General features: G+C 38.3%; 1 protein-coding gene across 1 annotated transcript in view; it reads left to right on the top strand.

The window, feature by feature from the left end:
• Positions 1 to 19,297, top strand: part of LOC126263130 (uncharacterized) — a 252,741-nt gene that overhangs the window by 179,017 nt on the left and 54,427 nt on the right. The window contains exon 12 of the mRNA XM_049960152.1: positions 17,495 to 17,550. Coding sequence (XP_049816109.1) covers positions 17,495 to 17,550 — 56 coding nt within the window. The remainder of the gene's footprint in view (positions 1 to 17,494; positions 17,551 to 19,297) is intronic.

Here is a 19,297-nt window from a genome sequence, read left to right as displayed (position 1 = left end):
TGGACTATTATCAATCATTATCAGAAATAGTCTAATATGTAAATATCTATTGGTTTTGTAATCTGAAGATGTACGAGAAAACAACAAGCTTTGGTAACAACTTACAAGAATGCAGAGTAGTGATCTATCACAATAATGCAGTGTCAGAATACGTGAACAGAAAGACCAACAAAGTGAAACATATGGAGACAATGGTCAAACTTCCAAGTTTAAAATTCACCTAAAGATGTAATATTCAAATTTATAAACAAATTAGTGTGAAAGCTGAGACAAAGCCAACCTTATTATTGGGGAAGGGTATGGGGGGAGTGGGCAAGACAGAAGAAGGGAAAGGGTGGAGAGGTACAAGGAATAGATAGCTGTATAACTGACATCCCAAATATGAAGAAGAATAAAACTTGGTGACACCAAAAGTTGAAGCACTGTATCCTTCATAATGGTATGGAGTGAAACCACCTTAACACCAAATTACGACCTGTCAGGACATAACTATCCATAAGTAGAAACATGGTGCACCAAAACCGTCTACAAGGGCCATAAATGTCACAGCATTTCTACATTATCAACAAAATTTAAATAATTTTAATTTTTCAAATTATTCTGTTCATTTAGGATCTTATGTAAGTTTGTGTAGTGTTAAAAAATATTTCAAGTCTCTTCTAGTAAATCCTTACTTAGTCCTTTGCTGGATTTAGGTAACATTGCTATCTGATCATTTATGTTACCCATAGAGTGTTTGCAAGTTTTTAGATGTGCCCCTAGAGCTGATGTATTGCTCAGCCAAGGTTGCTCTTTGACTCTTGTTCTAAAATTTGCTGCAGCAAATAATACAGTATAAAGAAACCAATATTCCTGAAATTAAGGAGCTAGTTGAATTCGCCACACCAGTTTTATCCTAGAATTAGTTCTCTTTTAATATTGATTTTTATAACCAAACTAATGGCTTACAAGGAACCTCTTGAGTACAAGATCACATGTTCAGTCTTTAGTAAAATGTAATTGAAAGTGTTGTGTTAACAATTATGACAGGGGAAAAAAAAACTCCTAATGACTCATGATGTGCATCAGGAGGGCGACAGAAAATGAATGTCCAGAAGGCCAAAGATCAACCTTCTGTGGGATGTATATATCACAATTCATAGAATGGACACCATTGATATTCGATAAATGTTCAAAACAAACTATTAACTTGCACCATGAACACCAAATGAAAAATGGCATGCCACAGTGATCCCAAGACCCCCATCAAGATGGAAGGTGAACTCCTTGTGGGATTTACAAACCATGTAGATATACACTCTTAAAGAATGCAAATAGAACCACATTGGTGTAGCAGGGTTATGAAAACTGAAGAAATGTGAAACAGTCTGTTGTGGAGCTTATCATGAAACTGGCACTCTTTTAAAGCATAGCTGCAGATAGTGCGATAATACGTTTTATAGGCAAGGAAGAAACAAACATCCAGAGGCTGAATTTGTGAGTGGTTCCAGGTGGTATGAATTTCAATGTCACACACTTCTCAGGAGGGATAGTTTGTTCTAGAGGAGTAAGATTTTTACACACAGACCAGCTATTGACCAAAAGAAGTGCTCATACCATAGTTGTTGTTCTCTTATGCCCATTTTCCCACTTCTCCTTGCTGTGACGTAAAGATTGCCTACTGTCCTTGCAAGATCAGACACACGAGAAGGAATCGTAAAGGGCAGTACATCTGCAACATTTCACAGTAGACTTAATAATTTACCATTCAGGTTAACAGTTAGCATAATTGTATGTCATAAATAAAGCTTTCGGCCCATGAGGCCTTCATAAAAAAAAAAAAAAAAAAAAAAAAAAAAAAAAAATTACACACACACACCTGCCCGTGCAACTCTCACAAACGTGATTGCAGTCTCAGGCAACTATAGCCACATTGTGAGCTGCAGTACCAGTCATTGATGTGGGTACAATTGCCGAAGTTATTTTTGCTAGTCTTTTTGTTGTGCCTATCTGCTTAGTACCCGCTCCTTGGGTGGAGACTGTCCTTTACTACATTTCACTGGAGAAAGGGTTTGTAGCTCCCTGTCCAACAAGAATGATGAGCTACATTGCTCGACACCTATTTCAATGTCACTTCAACTTGTTAAGCATGTTTTGTTGTCATTGTACTACTCCTGTACATTGTCCACACATTCGAGTGTGTACTTCAGTGGCCTTGCACTCAAGGGATTCCCTGTTAGTTATGTGATGTTGTTTGGTTGGTGCGCTTACCAATATATTCATAGATAATATTAAACGTGAAATTTTAAATAACAAACCTAAAACTATGTATCAGATCACATATAATAAAAGATAATTATTGACACATTGATTCTTTTGAATGGGGAGCTAGGCAAACATAGATTGATTGATTGATTAATTGATTAATTTTTTATTGGTCCAGTTTTATCATATAGCACTGATTGTACAATTGATATTGGACAGGTCAAAGATAAGTTACAATAATACATAGTATTCACAAAATAGTAGACAAATTAAAATTAGGTACCTATTTCAATTAATTTTGTTACTTATTCAGAAATTCTCTGACAGAATAGAAACAGTGCTTTATTAGAAATGCCTTTAGTTTAGCTTTAAATATTGGATGAGTAGTATTTTTTATTTCCTCTGGTATCTTATTGTGTAATATTACACCAATGTTAATTACGCTCCTCTGATAGATGGTTGTTCGGTGATATTTTTGATGTATATTTGATTCCCTTCTGGTACTATAGTTGTGTACATTTTTGTTCTGTAGCAGTTTGCCTGTTTTCAGGGGTGGAGCATTTAGAACATAAGCTCAGTAAAATGGGAGTTACAGGACTCCATCTTTTTTAGGCCACAAATTATTGTTAAAGCTCTTTTTTGCATTCTAAAAACCTTTACACTGTGAGTTAAGTATCCCCAGAAAATGATCCCATATTGGATTAGTGAGTGGAACTGCGCATAGTATGCCTGCAGTACCGTTGTTTTGCTTGTTGTAGCTTTTAAAATTCTTAGGCCATAGCACACAGAAGTTATTTATATGTGTGTCCCACTTTAAGTCTTGCTGAACCCAAAGACCCAAGAATTTTGTGACACATTTTCTAGGGGATCATTTTTATTGGGCTTGAATAGACATTTGATTAGTTGGAAGAATTAAATGAAAATCGACACACACAGTTTTTTCTGTATTTATAATGAGTTTGTTTTTTGTGAACCACTCAGAAAGTCTTTTCATAGAACTTTCTGCTGTGGACCGCAAAGTTTCTGGACTGGATCCAGTGAGCAATATGCTGGTGTCATTGGCAAACAGGATAGTTTTTGTGGGACTCATATATTCAGCTAAGTCATCCACATAAATCAAGAAGAGTAGTGGACCTAAGATTGAGGCCTGTGGTACACCATATTTTATTGGTAGTTCCCTAGAAAGAAAGGAGTTGTTTCTTGTTTTTTTCGTTTTGTTAAATTCATACTGAAGTGATACTTTCTGCCTGTGGTTTTTTAGGTATGAACACAACCAGCTATGTGCTACACCTTTTACTCCTCGTCTTTCTAATTTTTCAAGCAGAATGTTATGGTCCAGGATGTCGAAGGCTTTTCATAGATCTAGAAAAATACCTGCAGCTAATTTATGTTGATCAAGGGATTTTAAAATGCAGTCTAAGAATTCGAAAATTGCTGTCTGTGTAGATTTAGACTTTCTAAAACCATGTTGTTGTACTGTAAGAGGTGCATATTTATTTATGAAACTTAAAAGCCTGTCATAGAAGAGTTTTTCTAGAATTTTTGAGAAGGAACTTAACTGTGACACGGGTCAGTAGTTTGATATTTTTTCAGAAGTACCTTTATTTAGCATTGGTGAAACTTATACTATCTTAAAATTATCTGGAAATACACCAGTTTTTAAAGAGAGGTTGAAAATTTTTGCCAAGGGGTTTGCTATGTGGTGAGCACATGCTTTTAATATGAAATCAGGTACTTCATCAAGAACACTTGACATTTTATTGCTTAATGATTTAATTTTACTCATAATTTCCTTGGGGTTTGTTTCATACACATACATAGAAGTAATCGATATCACTGACTTGCTGGAGAAACTTGGGACTGGTCCTTGACAGAGTACTTGAATGAGGTCTTCAGCTAGTGAGGTGAAGTATTCATTAAATTTTTCCACAACTGAATTTGGGTCTGTGACTTTTGAGCCTTATAGTGTTAATGATACATTCTTTTTCTTTGGCACTGAACTACAAGTTTCTTTCTATATAACTCTCCATGTGGATCTCATTTTGTTAGATGAGTTTCTTATCAAATTGTCATTCCACATAATTTTTGCCTCTTTGACTACTCTACCATATATTCTTTTGTAGCTTTTGAATAATCTGCAAATTTTTGGGTTACTCTATATTTCTTACAAGAGTACTGCAGAAATGTGTTCCTCTCACAGGAATTTTTTATGCCTTTAGTTACCCATTGCTTATTATTGTTAGGTTTTACTGTTTTTACTACTTTTGGAAATGCTACATTAAAATGGTGAAGAAAGATGCTCTAAAAACTCATGTACATGCTATCAACATTGTTCTGAGTTGCGATGCGTTCCCAGTTTTTCTTCACCAGTAATAGATTAAAAATTCTAATGTTATCTTCAGAAAAGGTTCTTTTTTCAACTAATTTTCCAGAACTGCTACTACTTGTTGGCATTTCTATACACAGCAGCTGTGCCTCATGATCGCTTTAACCCATGCTCAGTACTCTGCTTGTGAATCTGTAAGTTGTTTCTGAGATGAATATTTGGTCAATAATGGAATTTGTGCATTCTGTTCATCTTGTTGGATAGCTTACATCATCTGTTTCAAAATTTTTGTCTTTGGATTAAATTTACTGTTGAAATGGAAGATAAAATGGAGATACTAATTTTTTTGAACTAAGAGTTCCTCAAAATGAAAACAGACAGCACCTACAAATTTTCAGGAAACTTACAACTTCTTCTTTAAGATTAAATGTTTGCATTGTGACAAATTTTATGTAGGTCATGCTGGAAGAAAACTTACAATAAGATTAAAGAATATTCTCACCCAAGTAATACATCAGCTCCCTGGTCATCTTAAAACCCACAAACACTCTCTGGGTGATATAAATGATGAGATGGCAGTGTTACCCAAATCTAACAATGGAGTAGGTATGATTTTACTAGAAGAGACAGAAATATATTTTAGCACAGTCACACACCCATATCAGATTTTAAATGAACAGAATGAAATAATTATTTAAATAACTTTTTTGATGTAGTAGAAATGCCTTGACATATATGATCCCTGTTAATTGTTTGTGATGCACCATACTGTGTAGTTCATGGATGATTAGGTCCTGGTAAGTGATAATTTGTTGTTACATAGTTTCAAAAAGTTTAAAAAAGTTTCCACTCCATACCAGTTCTCAGGGTACACTATGCATCTTTGTCAAGACAGTGCTTTAACCTTTAGTATCACCAAGTTTTATTCTTCTTCAAATTAGGCTACCAGGTATGTAGCTATCTGTTCCTCATACCCTTCTTCCTTTTCCCCATCTCTGTCTTGCCCCCCCCCCCCCCCATCCCCTCTTTTTCCGCCTTCTCCATCCCCCCCCCCCCTTCCTCTCCCATTATACAGCTGGTTTTGTCGCATTTGTGCCAGATTCAATGTATCTTTCTGTCTAAATTTAGTGTAATTTTTGCCAGCTTTGTTGCTCTTTGCCAGCTTTGTTGCTCTTTGCCAGTTTCATACTTCTCATTTCCTTTTGGGTTTTCCTGTTTGCCGCATTCAGAACGACCCTTTTTTGCCAAGTTCCATCCTACTTTTTTTGCCAACTTAGGTGTTTCTCAAATTTGTGTTTTTTCCCCCCCCCAAATTCAGTATTATTTTTTGTCATGTTTGGGTTTTTTCTCAGAATCTGTGAAATCATATTCCTAAATTCACTGTTTTTTTGCCAATATCAGTGTTCTGATTCTCCTTTTTCGATGTTATTTGTCCAGTTTGTGCTATTTTTCCAGTTTGGTGCTGTTTTTTTCCAAACTGTGCTGTTGGGTGTGACATCACATCATAGTAACATGGAAAATGACTATACATTTTATTGTTATACATGACCCTCAGCCTTAAGGAAATTGAAGACAGTCATAAGGCAGTTTCAACATTCAGTAACTAGCAGTTACAAAAATTTGTAAACTGCTATTCTCAGAGTTACGACATTCTTTTTATACACAAAAATGACAAATGTCACAAAATTGCATAAAAATTGTCAATTTCTTCATAAAAGCTACTGATATCATGACATTTCATAAAAACTAACAATTTCTTGATATTTTGCTAAAAATTGACAATTTCATGTTATAGTTTTCACAAAATTTTCCTGTCCCTGATGATAATCCATCCTTTTTGTATATTAAACGTGAATACTTTCCTTTATGTGCTTTCAGGTAATTTCATTTCTATGTATTGCATGTGTACTATAATGCATGGTTTATTATTAGTAAGTCACATTACCTCTTCTGGTCCCACCTGTAAAAGTGTAAGGTTTTGCATTCATCATCATTATTATTTATTGCACATACACAAGCCATATAGGCCCATGGCAGAAGACAAAAATTACAAATACAAGACATACATAGAACATAATGAAAAGTTTACCACAGAAAGTCCACAAACCATGACAGAATAGCTTTAACATTACAGAAATGTATTACATATGTTTGCCCATTTACGTCTCTCAGGCATCTTCAGTGCTGGCTGCTGGATCTGTTTCTCCCAGGGTCATTAGGTCCTGTCTCTCCCCCTCGTTTGTGGACCATCTCTTGGATGTCTACCAGTTGGCTGGTATAGAAGCAATCTGTTAGAGAGAGTGCCCTCTGCTCATAGTACATGTTCTGCATGCTGTAGTCTTCTTCTTACAATCGCTCACCCAATATCAGCTTTCTTAAACTGCCGATACAGATCTTCAGCCGGCCGTTGTGGCCGAGTGGTTCTAGGCGCTTCAGTCTGGAACGGTGCGACCGCTACGGTCACAGGTTCAAATCCTGCCTTAGGCATGGATGTGTGTGATGCCCTTAGGTTGGTCAGGTTTAAGTAGTTCTAAGTTCTAGGGGACTGATGACCTCACATGTTAAGTCCCATAGTGCTCAGAGCCATTTGAACCATTTGAACAGATCTTCATTGTGCCTCATTTTACATTTTGTAGTTTCTGCATTGTATACTGGGCCAAAAATTTTGCTTGCCCATGTCTCACAACCATACAATACAACTGGTCGCACTAGTGACATGTATAGCTGTATTTTGCTTCCTGAGATATGATGCACGACACACATAGGTTTTGCATTGTAATATCTAATAGGATTACACCTGATGGTTGTTGTATGGCTTATTGCATTTGACTACATGTACATTTCTGCTCAGATGGTGTTGGCCATCATTATTGTACATTAATAGCGTAATGGAATTATACCTAAGTTAGTAATGGTTGATGATTGTTTTTTATATGATCCATTTACAGTTACACCCCTAAATCTCCTTATATATTTTTCATTTATTTGCTACATGCTTCACCTTCAGTTATTACAGTGTTAAAGTGTATAAACTAGATTACCCCAATTCTCCGTTGTCTTTTGAGTGGGTTACTAGTAATTAGTCCATATTGACCTTTAAGCCAGACACATTTTGATGTTGTGTACTGATCCTTTTGGGAAATTGTATTTACCTATTTTTCCTGTTGAGGATAAGATTGGGTCCTGTATGCTAGATTATTTAAGTTTCACAGTAAATGTGAAATACTTGTATTTGCAACATTTGTGCATTATATCATTAAGGTTCTATTCAGTAAATCACCGAGTTTTTTTACACTGTGTACGTCTTATTCTTCAGGCTTTTACTATTATGCCCATTTAGTTTTTCTTGTATCTATGGTTATGAAGCTTATAACTAGGATACTTGGAATCTCAGTTTTAGTCATTTACTCAGTATTCCTAGCTTCTGGGTGCTTGTCCATTGAACGTGCGATACACTGACTTGTACATTCTATTGTACTCAAAAATTGGATGCAACAATACTGTTGGCACCTTTGCTTTAATCATATTTCATTGTCATTTGTCATGGTTTACCTTATTGTCATTCCGTTTTTTATTATACAAGTAATACGTTGTAATGTGCATGTAACGTGATTTCTACGTTTAAAAAATTGATGATATTATGATAACTGATTAATCTGATGTCTTTGTGGTTTTATCTTTGAGTTTACTAGTATTTTGGTTGCTCAGGTGCTACCCTTGATTACATATGTTCAGTTACTTGTTTTTGTGGATTAAGATAATTGCTGATGCAGGAAAATCATTGTTTACCTTGCTGTTGTTCATGACCTTGATAGTGAATATAATTTGTGTTTCTACATGAGTGATTTGTACTGGGCCGGCCTCTGTGCCTGAGCAGTTCTAAGCGCTTCAGTCCGGAACTGCGCTGCTGCTACGGTCGCAGGTTCGAATCCTGCCTCGGGCATGGCTGTTTGTGATGTCCTTAGGTTAGTTACGTTAAAGTAGTTCTCAGTCTAGGGGACTGATAACCTCAGATGTTAAGTCCCATAGTGCTTAGAGCCATTTTGATTTGTACTGTCCAATTTTCATAAGTAATGTTTTTACGAGGGGCATTAGGAATTGTCCATACTGTAAAATAGACATTAGTTGCTGCAATCACCTCCTTGTTTGAATAAAATCTGTGTCCCGCAAGCCATTTCTTCAAATTGGGGAGCAAATAGTAGGGAGCCAAGTCTGGAGAATAGGGGGGATGTGAAACGAGTTAGAATCCTATTTCCATAAATTTTGCAACCACAACTGCTGAGGTGTGTGCATTGTCGTGATGGAAAAGTACTTCTTTGCGGTCCAATTGCCGGCATTTTTCTTGCAGCTCAGTTTTCAAACAGTCCACTAACGATGAATAATATGCACCTGTAATAGTTTTATCCTTTTCCATATAGTTGATGAGGATAATCCCTTGCGAACCCCAAGAGACTCTCGCCATAACAGTTCCGGCCGAAGGAATAGGCTTCGCCTTTTTTGGTGGAAATTCTCCCTTGGTAACACTTTGTTTAGATTGTTGTTTGGTCTCAGGAGTATAGTGTGTCCATTTTTCATCCACAGTGACAAAACTAAGCTTAAAGTCCTGCGGATTCTTCCTGAACAGCTGCAAACCATCCTTGCAACATTTCACATGATTCCATTTTTGGTGAGGCGTGAGCAATCTCAGAACCCATATAGCGGATAGCTTTCTCATGTCCAAATGTTTATGCAAAGTATGTACCCGTTCATTCGAGATACCCACAGCACTAGAAATCTTACGCACCTTAACCCTTCTGTCATCCATCACCATGGATTTTAAAAATGATTTCTGGAGTCGTAACCTCCACAGGGCATCCAGAATGTTTAGCATCACTTCTGCCCAAATGGCCACTCCGAAAATTTTGAAACCACTGATAAACAGTGTCACCGTAACGTTTCAAGCTTCTCTTTAGTCTCCTGAAGCGTTTTGCCTTTCATAAAGTAATGTTTAATCACCACACGAAATTCTTTATCGTCCATTTTCTGACAATCACTTGACTTCCTTGATTCTCACGAATGCCAAACACAAAGTAGGAGACCAATATGACTGAAACTTGGTGTACGTTCTTTCCAAAGATGCTATGAACTAAACACGACCTCGATAAGCGCCGGTGGGGCCATCTCTTGGACTACTCACGGAATTTTCAAACGCCACTCGTATGTTACGTCTAAATGGTGTTTTTGTTTTTTGAGGTTTTGTAGTTACTTTTGTCTTTTTAATGTTGATATAGGTTTGAGACAATGGTCTTCAACTGATACAAATAGTAATTAACTTCTTCTAATGCAGCTCTGTGTCCCAAATTTCCTGAAACTTGTATCCAATGCTGATAAAAGCCTGAAGGTAATTGTTTTGCTTTTTCTGATATTAGCAGCAAGCATTTTTTATGCTTTGTCATCCCTAGCATGTTAAATAGCGCTTTTCATTTTAAATTTCTTAAATTCCTTTAACAAAATCTACATAAAAATTTTGGCACACTATAAACACACATTTGACCTTGAAATTTAATCTGAAATCACTTTTTAAAGTATCTCTATACATAAACTGCCTGACAAGAAAGTGAAATACCCAGAAGAGGAGGAGGAAATAACTTTGCAGATTAAGAGTGTTTGTGGTAGCATTTCAGTGATACAGAATAGTTAAATACGCAAAGAATTTGGCAGTGCTAGCCCACTTACCAGTGTCATTTTGTATCTCCTCTGGCCTGAATGTATGCACTGGTTGTGTTGGGTAGGCTGATGTTCATATGAAAGTCAGATAAGAAATCGGAACTATGTTCAGAACTATTCAGTGTGGACTAACTGCTATATTAGAGCTCTGCAAGTATTTAACACACACAACTTTTTGGCTATGCAGATTGTGAAAACCCTGTTTTCAATACAAGTAGCAGTTGCAGTGTTGTTCATCCACCCCATCAGATGATGATTGTCCAGGAAAAGGACAATTTCTCCTCAGTATGTAAGGGTGTCCACTGCCCTACATTGCCTTTCATTTATCGTCTTTCCAGTGATGAATGTGTCCTTGAAGTTATTTTTCCTCACTCAAGCCCTTTCACTCTCAGCTCATTGCTACAACATTCTGTGTGCCACAATGTGGTGTGCTGCATCGGAAGAGACAATGGTACATCTCACAAAACGCTATTTCAGCCCTCTTTTGACAAAAGTGTTCATTACAGTGTTGTTTGGGCGAACAATTCAATTGCAGGTCTGCAGGACCCAAAAATAATTTCCCAACTGCTGTTAAAGAGCGGAAGAACTGAGAAATAGACTGAAACTGGTTTTGTTACCCATCTGCTAAACTCTCAGGTGCATACTGCATAGTAATTACATACATGGAGAATAGTGATGTGAGAGAAATGACATAAGATAAAATGCATAAATGAAATAGCATTAAAATCTGGACATAGCAAAACAGGTAGAAAATTCAGGTCTTGGTTTAATTATAAATAAGAGATTTCAAAATTATAGTCAGATAATGAAGAGTGGCAGAATAGAAAGTCTGTTTTTAAAAGCAACTGAAAGATACTCCATGGAAATCGGTAAACTCTATGTATCAATATCGACAAACTCTGACATGTTGGAAGAGGCATAGAAACTGATAAATTGCAGCAAGTCACACTAAAAAGACAACCCAATATTTTACTGTGGATGGAAGATAAAACTAAAGAATGACTCTTCAGTGGGGAACTTCAAATATGGTGTCAGAAATGAGGAATCGTACCTTACTAGAATCAATGATAGGTAGAGCATGTTTGTCCTTAAAACATTCTCTTGGAACAAAACTGGAATATAGAATGGTCTTGAGAAAATGCAGTTAGGATTAAAAGAAAACTGAAACCACAGTGAGCCTGCAGACAGCAGACATGTGTGCGAGCTGCATTTTTGTGTGTGTGTGTGTGTGTGTGTGTGTGTGTGTGTGTGTGTGTGTGTGTTGTTGACAAGGGCCATAATGGCCGAAAGCTATAATTGTGTGAATTTTCTTGTTGCGTCTATCGCGACTCAGCATCTCCGATATATGGTGAGTAGCAACTTTCCTTCTCTGATATTGAAAATGGTACAAATTAATACGGAACAGTGGAAAATTCAGGGTGGAACAATGACAATATTATTACAAGTAAATGGATAGATAAAAAAATTTACTCACCAAGCCGTGGCAGGGGAAAACACACACACACACACACACACACACACACACACACACACACACACACACACACACACACAGAGTTCAGGCTGTGCACAGCCATCTGTGCCTAGTGGGAAAACCAATGCATTGGTGGTGGGGATGAGGAGGAGGCTGGGGTGAGGAGGGGGTTGGATAGTGGAGTAGAGGTGGGGAAAGGTGTAGTGCTGCTTGCGAAGCTAGCAGGGAGGTGGTACGGACAGGGTAGAGGTTCTAGCACGAGAGGGAGTGGAGAAGGATAGAGAGAAGAGGGGGGAAAAAGACTAGTGGGTTAATTGGTGGAATAGCAGGCTGTGTAGTGCTGAAATGGGAGCAGGGAAGTGGACAGGGTCTAGCAGAGGTTGAGGCCAGGAGGTTTATGGGAACATAGGATATATTCCAGGAAGAATTCCCACATGTGTAGGTCAGAAGAGCTGGTCTTGGTAGGAAGGATACAAGTGGCACAGACTGTGAAGCAGTCATTGAAGTGAAGCACGTGGACTGGACAGCAAGTTCAGCACTGTCCACCTGTCTCTTGGCCACAGTTTGTCAGTGGCCATTCATGTGGATAGACAGCCCATGTGTAAAGCAAAGTGGTTGCAGCTTAGTTTGTAGGTCACAAGGCTGCTTTCATAGGTAACCCTTCCTTTGATGGGATAGGTGCTCCTTTTGACTGAACTGGAGTAGGTGGTGGTGGTGGTGGTGGTGGTGGTGGTGGTGGTAGGCTGTACGGGACAGGTCTTGCATCTATGTCTGTCACAGGGAGATATCAGTCATGTGGAAAGGGGTGGGGAGCAGTGGTACAGTAGGGTACTGTTTCACAGGGAGAGTGCCCCTATGTTGCCAGACAGTAGGATTGTGGGAGATGGTAGGTGACTGGAAAGACAAGACATGGGAGATCGGTTTCTGTAAGAGGTTGGGAGGGTAATACCCAGTGATACCTTTGAGGCCTTTGCTAAACACTGTCCTTCATCCACCTATCCATTTTACTGCTACCCATCCAGCTCTATTCCACTATGGCACCCACTAGTCTTTTTCCCCTCCTCTATTTCTCTCCTTTACACCTCACCCCCATTTCCCCCTCCCCCAGCACCGTAGCAGCCCTACTCTGCCCCCCCCCCCCCCCCCATCCCTACTTGCTCCCGCTACACCTTACCTCTCCCCTCCCCTCCTATTCCTTCCACAGTAAATCTCCTCCTCCCTGCTTGTAGTCTCTTTCTCCAGTCCTTTCTTTTCTAGTGCTTCCCAGATGTGTCTTCTACAGATACTATCAAATGCCTTTTCTATATTGAGAATACCAACATGGTGTCTTCATCAAATTCATAGTGGTGCTTCTGGAGCTGCCTCACTGCAAGTATGAGGTCAACAGTTGACATCTCAGGTATGAAGCAGTGATGTTCATCTCTGTTTGTTTTGAACCCTTGTTCTGATTCTGCTCTCTAGTATCTTTTCGTATACCTTGGCACATTGTGGTATCAGTGTGACTCTCCTGTAGTTTGTGCAATCCTTCCTACTCCCTTCCTCGAATATAGTCACAGTTAGTGTTCTCTTCCAATCTTCTGCAATCTTCTGATTCTGCACCATCATCATCACATGGTACAGCCCCAGTTTCCCAACCTCCCCCGCTGCCTTTAACATTTTGACACTTACTTTGTGTGCATCCTGGGTTGGCTTGGGATTTTTGGGAGGGGGTGACCAGACAGTGAGGACCTCAGTCTCATTGGATTAGGGAAGAACAGGGAAGGAAGTCAGCCGTGCCCTTTCGAAGGTACCATCCCGGCATTTGCCTGGAGCGATTTAGGGAAATCACGGAAAACCTAAATCGGGATGGCCGGACGTGAGATTGAACCGTCATCCTCCCGAATGCGAGTCCAATGTGCTAGCCACTGTGCCACCTCGCACGGTGTGCCACCTCGCACGGTGTGCGTGCAGATGTCCCATAGTACTGGTATGTGGTACATGTATGCCTCAGTGATATTCTGACCTCTTTCTGTGATGGACAATATTTCTGACCTCTTGATTACAGAGATAAAACAGGTGAAACATTCCACTTGCCTGTGATTTCATGTGCAGTTAAAATTGTTGAAACCTACACTCTTTTTATCTCTACTTTCAAGTAAGTGTGCCTCCCTTGGAACACATTTGTAGTCAATCTCCATACAACATTTTCTGCTCCTTATCTTTGCAGGGATCTTTCCCTGTAGTTCGCTCCATTTAGCAAATCCCTGTATAATTTCTCCTGCATGATATCATTGTACGTCCACTGTGAGGGCACAAATACATCAGACATCTAGTCCCACTTTGCTGCTCAGCTTATCTAAAGAGTTGTCCCAGTCACAAAGCAAGTGATAAATGGAACATTTCAGAAGTTATATTGATGGTTGGTGATATCTTTAATTGGTTTTGCAGAACTGTAATTGCAGATAAGTTAAGACAGCAACAAAGTAAGCTAGGAATTTTGTTCAATGCAGCCTCATTTTTTAAATACTTTCTGTTATATTCATTGCATCATCTCAAGATTACTAATCACAAAGGCCAAACACTTCCCTGAGAAATTGGCCTTCACTGTCGTCTTGACAGACTAAGTTTTGTTAGAAGGTAGTTGCATCTATACCTTCAAACATCCAGTTCCTTTTATTGACATCTCATCACAATAGAGACAGATGTGTAATGTGAGTAATACACAGTATCATAATGTAATAACAATGATAATCAGTTTTACTTGACTAGCAATTGTCCTCAGAGATATGGAAACAAACATAATATTGCCTTTCAGTTAATGTAAAATCTCCTAACAGTTTTTAAAAACAAGTAATTTTTTACAAAAGTATTAAAACATTTTAGTCCAAAACCTACTGTGCTTACAGTGATAGGTACCTAAATGGTGTTAACACCATGACATTGCTACTATGCTTAACTTGTTTATATATAAAGGCTGCTCAGGGTGTATAAAACCAGTTGGAGATTAATTGCTCTGTGAGGTTGCCCACTGCTGTAGGTCCCTTGTGCAGATTTCTGTCCCCCTCACCTGAAAATCTCAGATCTGGGCAAACAGTAGAGTCTACCACACAGGAATAAAGGATTTCAGTGTTATGTCTACCAATATACTGCAGTTATTTGCAGACCCAAGGTAACTGTTACAGATATTTATTTCGTTATTTCGGTGACAGCAAATTTCCACAATTTTTTGTGTGCCTACAGTTCGATAGATCTAGCCAAAGCAGACTTAAAACTTAAATTCATTGCGTAATATTAAAATCAAATGTTTAGTCACAGTGAATATGCAGTTTTACATTACTAACAATGTAGAAGGGTACTACCAATGTAGAAAGGAAATAGGGCATGGGGGGGGGGGGGGGGGGTTGGATGTTCGGATAGTAACCACCACACTAGAATGGTGCTAAGTGCTTGAATGCAGAGTGCCATCATTGTCACATCTGCATGTTCTCTGATTCAGTAAGCATCTAACTGTGAAAGTATGAACCTCACTCTTTCACACATTTACTCATTACAACCTCAAAACATGAGCACCATAATAAAAAAATCCTGCAAAATGGGAGGTGCTACAGTTTTTTTATATGCTCAGGGAGTTTTGTTGGTTGAATTTATGGACCATGTTTTTGCATGATGGTGCTCATCCTCCCAGTGCCCAAGAAACTCTAGAGATTTCAAATGGGAGATTTTTGATCATTCCCCATACAGCCCACGATTAAGGCCAAGCGATTTTCATTTCGACACTAACATGAAGTAGTGGCTCACTTCACAGCACTTAGATGACAATGCTAAACATAAATGCTGTGAAAGATTGACTACGCTGGAAGGTGGAAAATTTGATTAACGAGGAATTCATAAATTAGAGATATCCTATGACAGATGTTTAAATTTAAATGTGACTATACTGAAAAATAACAAACAGCTACAGTTCCATGATGTAAGTAAAAAAATTTTATGCAAGTTTTCTATGTACAGCCGAATGAAGGTTACCTTCCAATCATGCTCGTAATTAACTGGTTTTCATTCAAGGACACTTACTTGCCTAAGATTGTAATGGATTTTCTTCAATGGTCCACTCGTGAATTGTGTTTGTTGGGTTTTGGGAAATCATTTAAACAGACTAACCCCTGAAATTTACCTTCGAATGTAATAACACAATCATTGGATATTGCAATAAGTACAAATGCACTCGAACATAGGTGTGGATATAAACATCCATATTGTAATTCACAACTGCATAGTAAGAACAATCACAAAATCCAGAAACTGTTGTGTGCTTGTGTACTCAATAACCCCTAATACAAGTATACAAGAGCATAATATCGGATTATCCAGTTCCTTGATTTGTGTCTTAGAAGGTGGCATTCAGCTTCACCGTGACACAGACAGCAGTCGTCAGATATTGTCGCCCGATAACATCGGCCAACAATGTGGCCCCAGTGCATTGGATCTCCTTTGTCAGTTTTTGGTGGGTCCAAGTTAGATTAAGTTAGGTTAGAATCAGTTCTGTACATGAAGCAGGTAAGATTTTAACCTTCAAGGGAACTATAGATACCACCACCTCTGTGCATGGTGACAAGTGCTACAATGTGGCTTTTACTATTAAAAAGCCTCCAAATATTGTGAATGAGCTATATCTGTTTCAAAAAGAAAGTGTCAAGTACTGTACGCTTTGTCCTCAGTTATTGGAATTACCAGACAAGCTTTATGAATATGTGAGATGAAGGAAAAAAACATTCTGTCACACACTAGAGATGATTCATAGTGACCTTCAAAAACAATATTACAAACACATTGTTTTGCTGAATTTATTTGAAGTTGTGCTGGCGTACATCAGTTAACCTTCAGTAACTGTCATTCAGCATACATATAAAAGACAGACACAAAGCTCAGAATAAGATACTCTGAACGCCACATTTACAAACCATTTCATGTAACAGAATGACCACCCTACAGGCATAAAAAAAAACTGTAAGTACCAATGTCCATCTACCACAATCCAAAAAAGATCCACTCTGGTGCAGTAACCTGAAGCATAAGATACACCACCCTTCTCACTTGAACAAATTATTTTTTGAGTTTATAATCTGTGGCCTAAAGTTTCCAATAATCATTTTATCTACTTGTGGTTCCCAAAACCTGTCATTTCTGTCCATAGATTCTGAACTATTTCCCGATTATGATATTTTTCATTCTCAGGATACCACCAACTCTTTTCTAACTTACCTGTTTCTCACAGTCCACGTTTCATGTTTTGTTGGCCGTTATGACCAGAGGAAACAAACTGATTTTGAATTTCACTGATTAATGTCCAAAGTCTGTACTTTTGGGCAAAGAGATTGGCCACATTGTGGCCACATACGTTGCGGCATAACAATCTGAAAAGGTCAGCGATCTTTGGCTGATTTTGGTTGGCGACAGAACCCACCAATATTGGTGCCACTGTACCCACAGCCTTTGTAAAAAGGGTTATGCAGATAGATTTAGTGAACTATATGTTGAGTTATTGGTGTATTTCCTCTTAGCAATTTATCATCTTATTTTAGTATTTTTGTTATAGGTAGCGCTGCTGTGACCAAGCACTCGTTTTTGTCAGTGAAGTTAGATTTTGGTATTTAGAGTTCTTTTGCCTATTTCATTTCATTCCTGTTGTGACATAAATTACATGGTTAATATTGTCTCCATTTTCCCATATTTTTTGCAGATAATACATGTATCATTTTATTTTCTAGGCATCATTTGCTGTGCAGACTGAAACACCATGTTCTACCAAGAACATCTCAGTCAGGTAATTGGGAATTTCTATTACTTACGTGATTTAATGTATTTGCTATTATGACAGTCAATTATAAGGGGCTGGCCGCGGTAACTGAGCGGCTCTAGGCGCTTCAGTCTGGAACCGCACGACTGCTACGGTCGCAGGTTCGAATCCTGCCTCGGGCATGGATGTGTGTGATGTCCTTAGGTTATTTAGGTTTAAGTAATTCTAGGGGACTGATGACCTTAGATGTTAAGTCCCATAGTACTCACAGCCATTTGAACCATTTTGAATTATAAGCAAATAATTTATGACTATGAGTTTCTTGGCACAGTTTTTGCAAGAAGATTGGTCTGTCGGAAGCAAAGAAGGTCGTAAAATATCTCTTCACTGTCTAAATAATAAGAGACCATGAATTAGCACACTGGTGTAAATACAAAGGCTTCCACTGCTGGTGTCACTCCTTGAAAATCTTCTTAGGTATGCTGCTGTGTCATCTTACAAAATAAAAGACCTGAATCTTAAACAAAGACTCTAGAATGGGCCATGACACAGCCAGAGAAGTCATTACCAAAGTTCCGGAAACACCAAGAATTTATGGAGTACTGAAAATCCTTACAGAAAGGTGTCGCATATAGTCAGTGTGATCAAGCCACCTGCCTACAATTTGGCAAAGTATGGGATCAAGAAACTGTTACATTTTTGGATACACAGAATAAAATCGGAAGGATCTGACACATAGTTAACATTCATACATCACAAGGCTAACTACTAAAATTCCCACAAATCTGAGCTTTTCAAATTTAATGGGATACGATACAAGAAGAGTTGATACTAAAGCAGTTGTTCGCTGCAGATGACATCTGGTCTGCTAATTCATTTGTTGATTTTAGAGGACTTCTACATTCCTCAACATAGTATAATTTCATTCTCTAATTATTTGACTTATCTTCAACATTATACAAACACCACTACCATTATCAGTTTCATCACTTGTAACAGCTGAACATAAATTCTTGGAACTCAATATTTAATGCTCTACTTCATTTCGTAAACAAAATCACAGTCTAGTTTGTTAATAATAGTATTTTATATAACAGGATTGCAGTCTTCTTGGACACTTCGAAATTTATTACTTTTACTCTTTTTTTTACCAATACATGTTAGTTGCATGGTTCCAACTAAAGATTAAAAAAACAAGCAATTGTACTGAACAGTTTCAAGAATCAGCAAAGTAATTAACACTATGCCATCCGGCGACACCACAGTGGTGTCGTGAGTGAAATAGCGGTCAACGGCCAGTGACACCGCAGTGGTGTTGTGTGCATAGTATCGCTCAGTGACCGGCGACACCACAGTGGTGTCATGAACATAGTACCGCGCAGTGGCCAGTGACAGCACTTTAGTATATTTTGCATTCTGTTGGTGTTATGTTTAGATAACAATAAGTTACACACATCAACAAGTTTTTTAATAAGTACTTGTGCCCTTTCATTGTGGCAGATGAGAGAGACGATATGATTATTTATGATGAATATGCGGACGTCTTGTCTGACGTTCCAGATGACTTTGACAGATTGGGAAGAAGACATTGGATATCAAGAAAACGAAAGTGAAGCGGAATCGTCAGAAGATAGTGAAATACGTCCAAGAAGAATTCGGCAACTACAGTTTCCAACTGATTCGGACGAATCAGACAAAGAAGACAGTGCACAGTGGTCAGATTTTGATTTACTGAGGACCAATTATAAATTTGAAGGATCTCCTGGTCCAAACA

The sequence above is a fragment of the Schistocerca nitens genome, chromosome 6, assembly GCF_023898315.1.
Source record: "Schistocerca nitens isolate TAMUIC-IGC-003100 chromosome 6, iqSchNite1.1, whole genome shotgun sequence".
NCBI lineage: Eukaryota > Metazoa > Arthropoda > Insecta > Orthoptera > Acrididae > Schistocerca > Schistocerca nitens.
The sequence above is the reverse complement of the archived record's forward strand: the minus strand, read 5'-3'. Positions and strand labels throughout refer to the sequence as shown.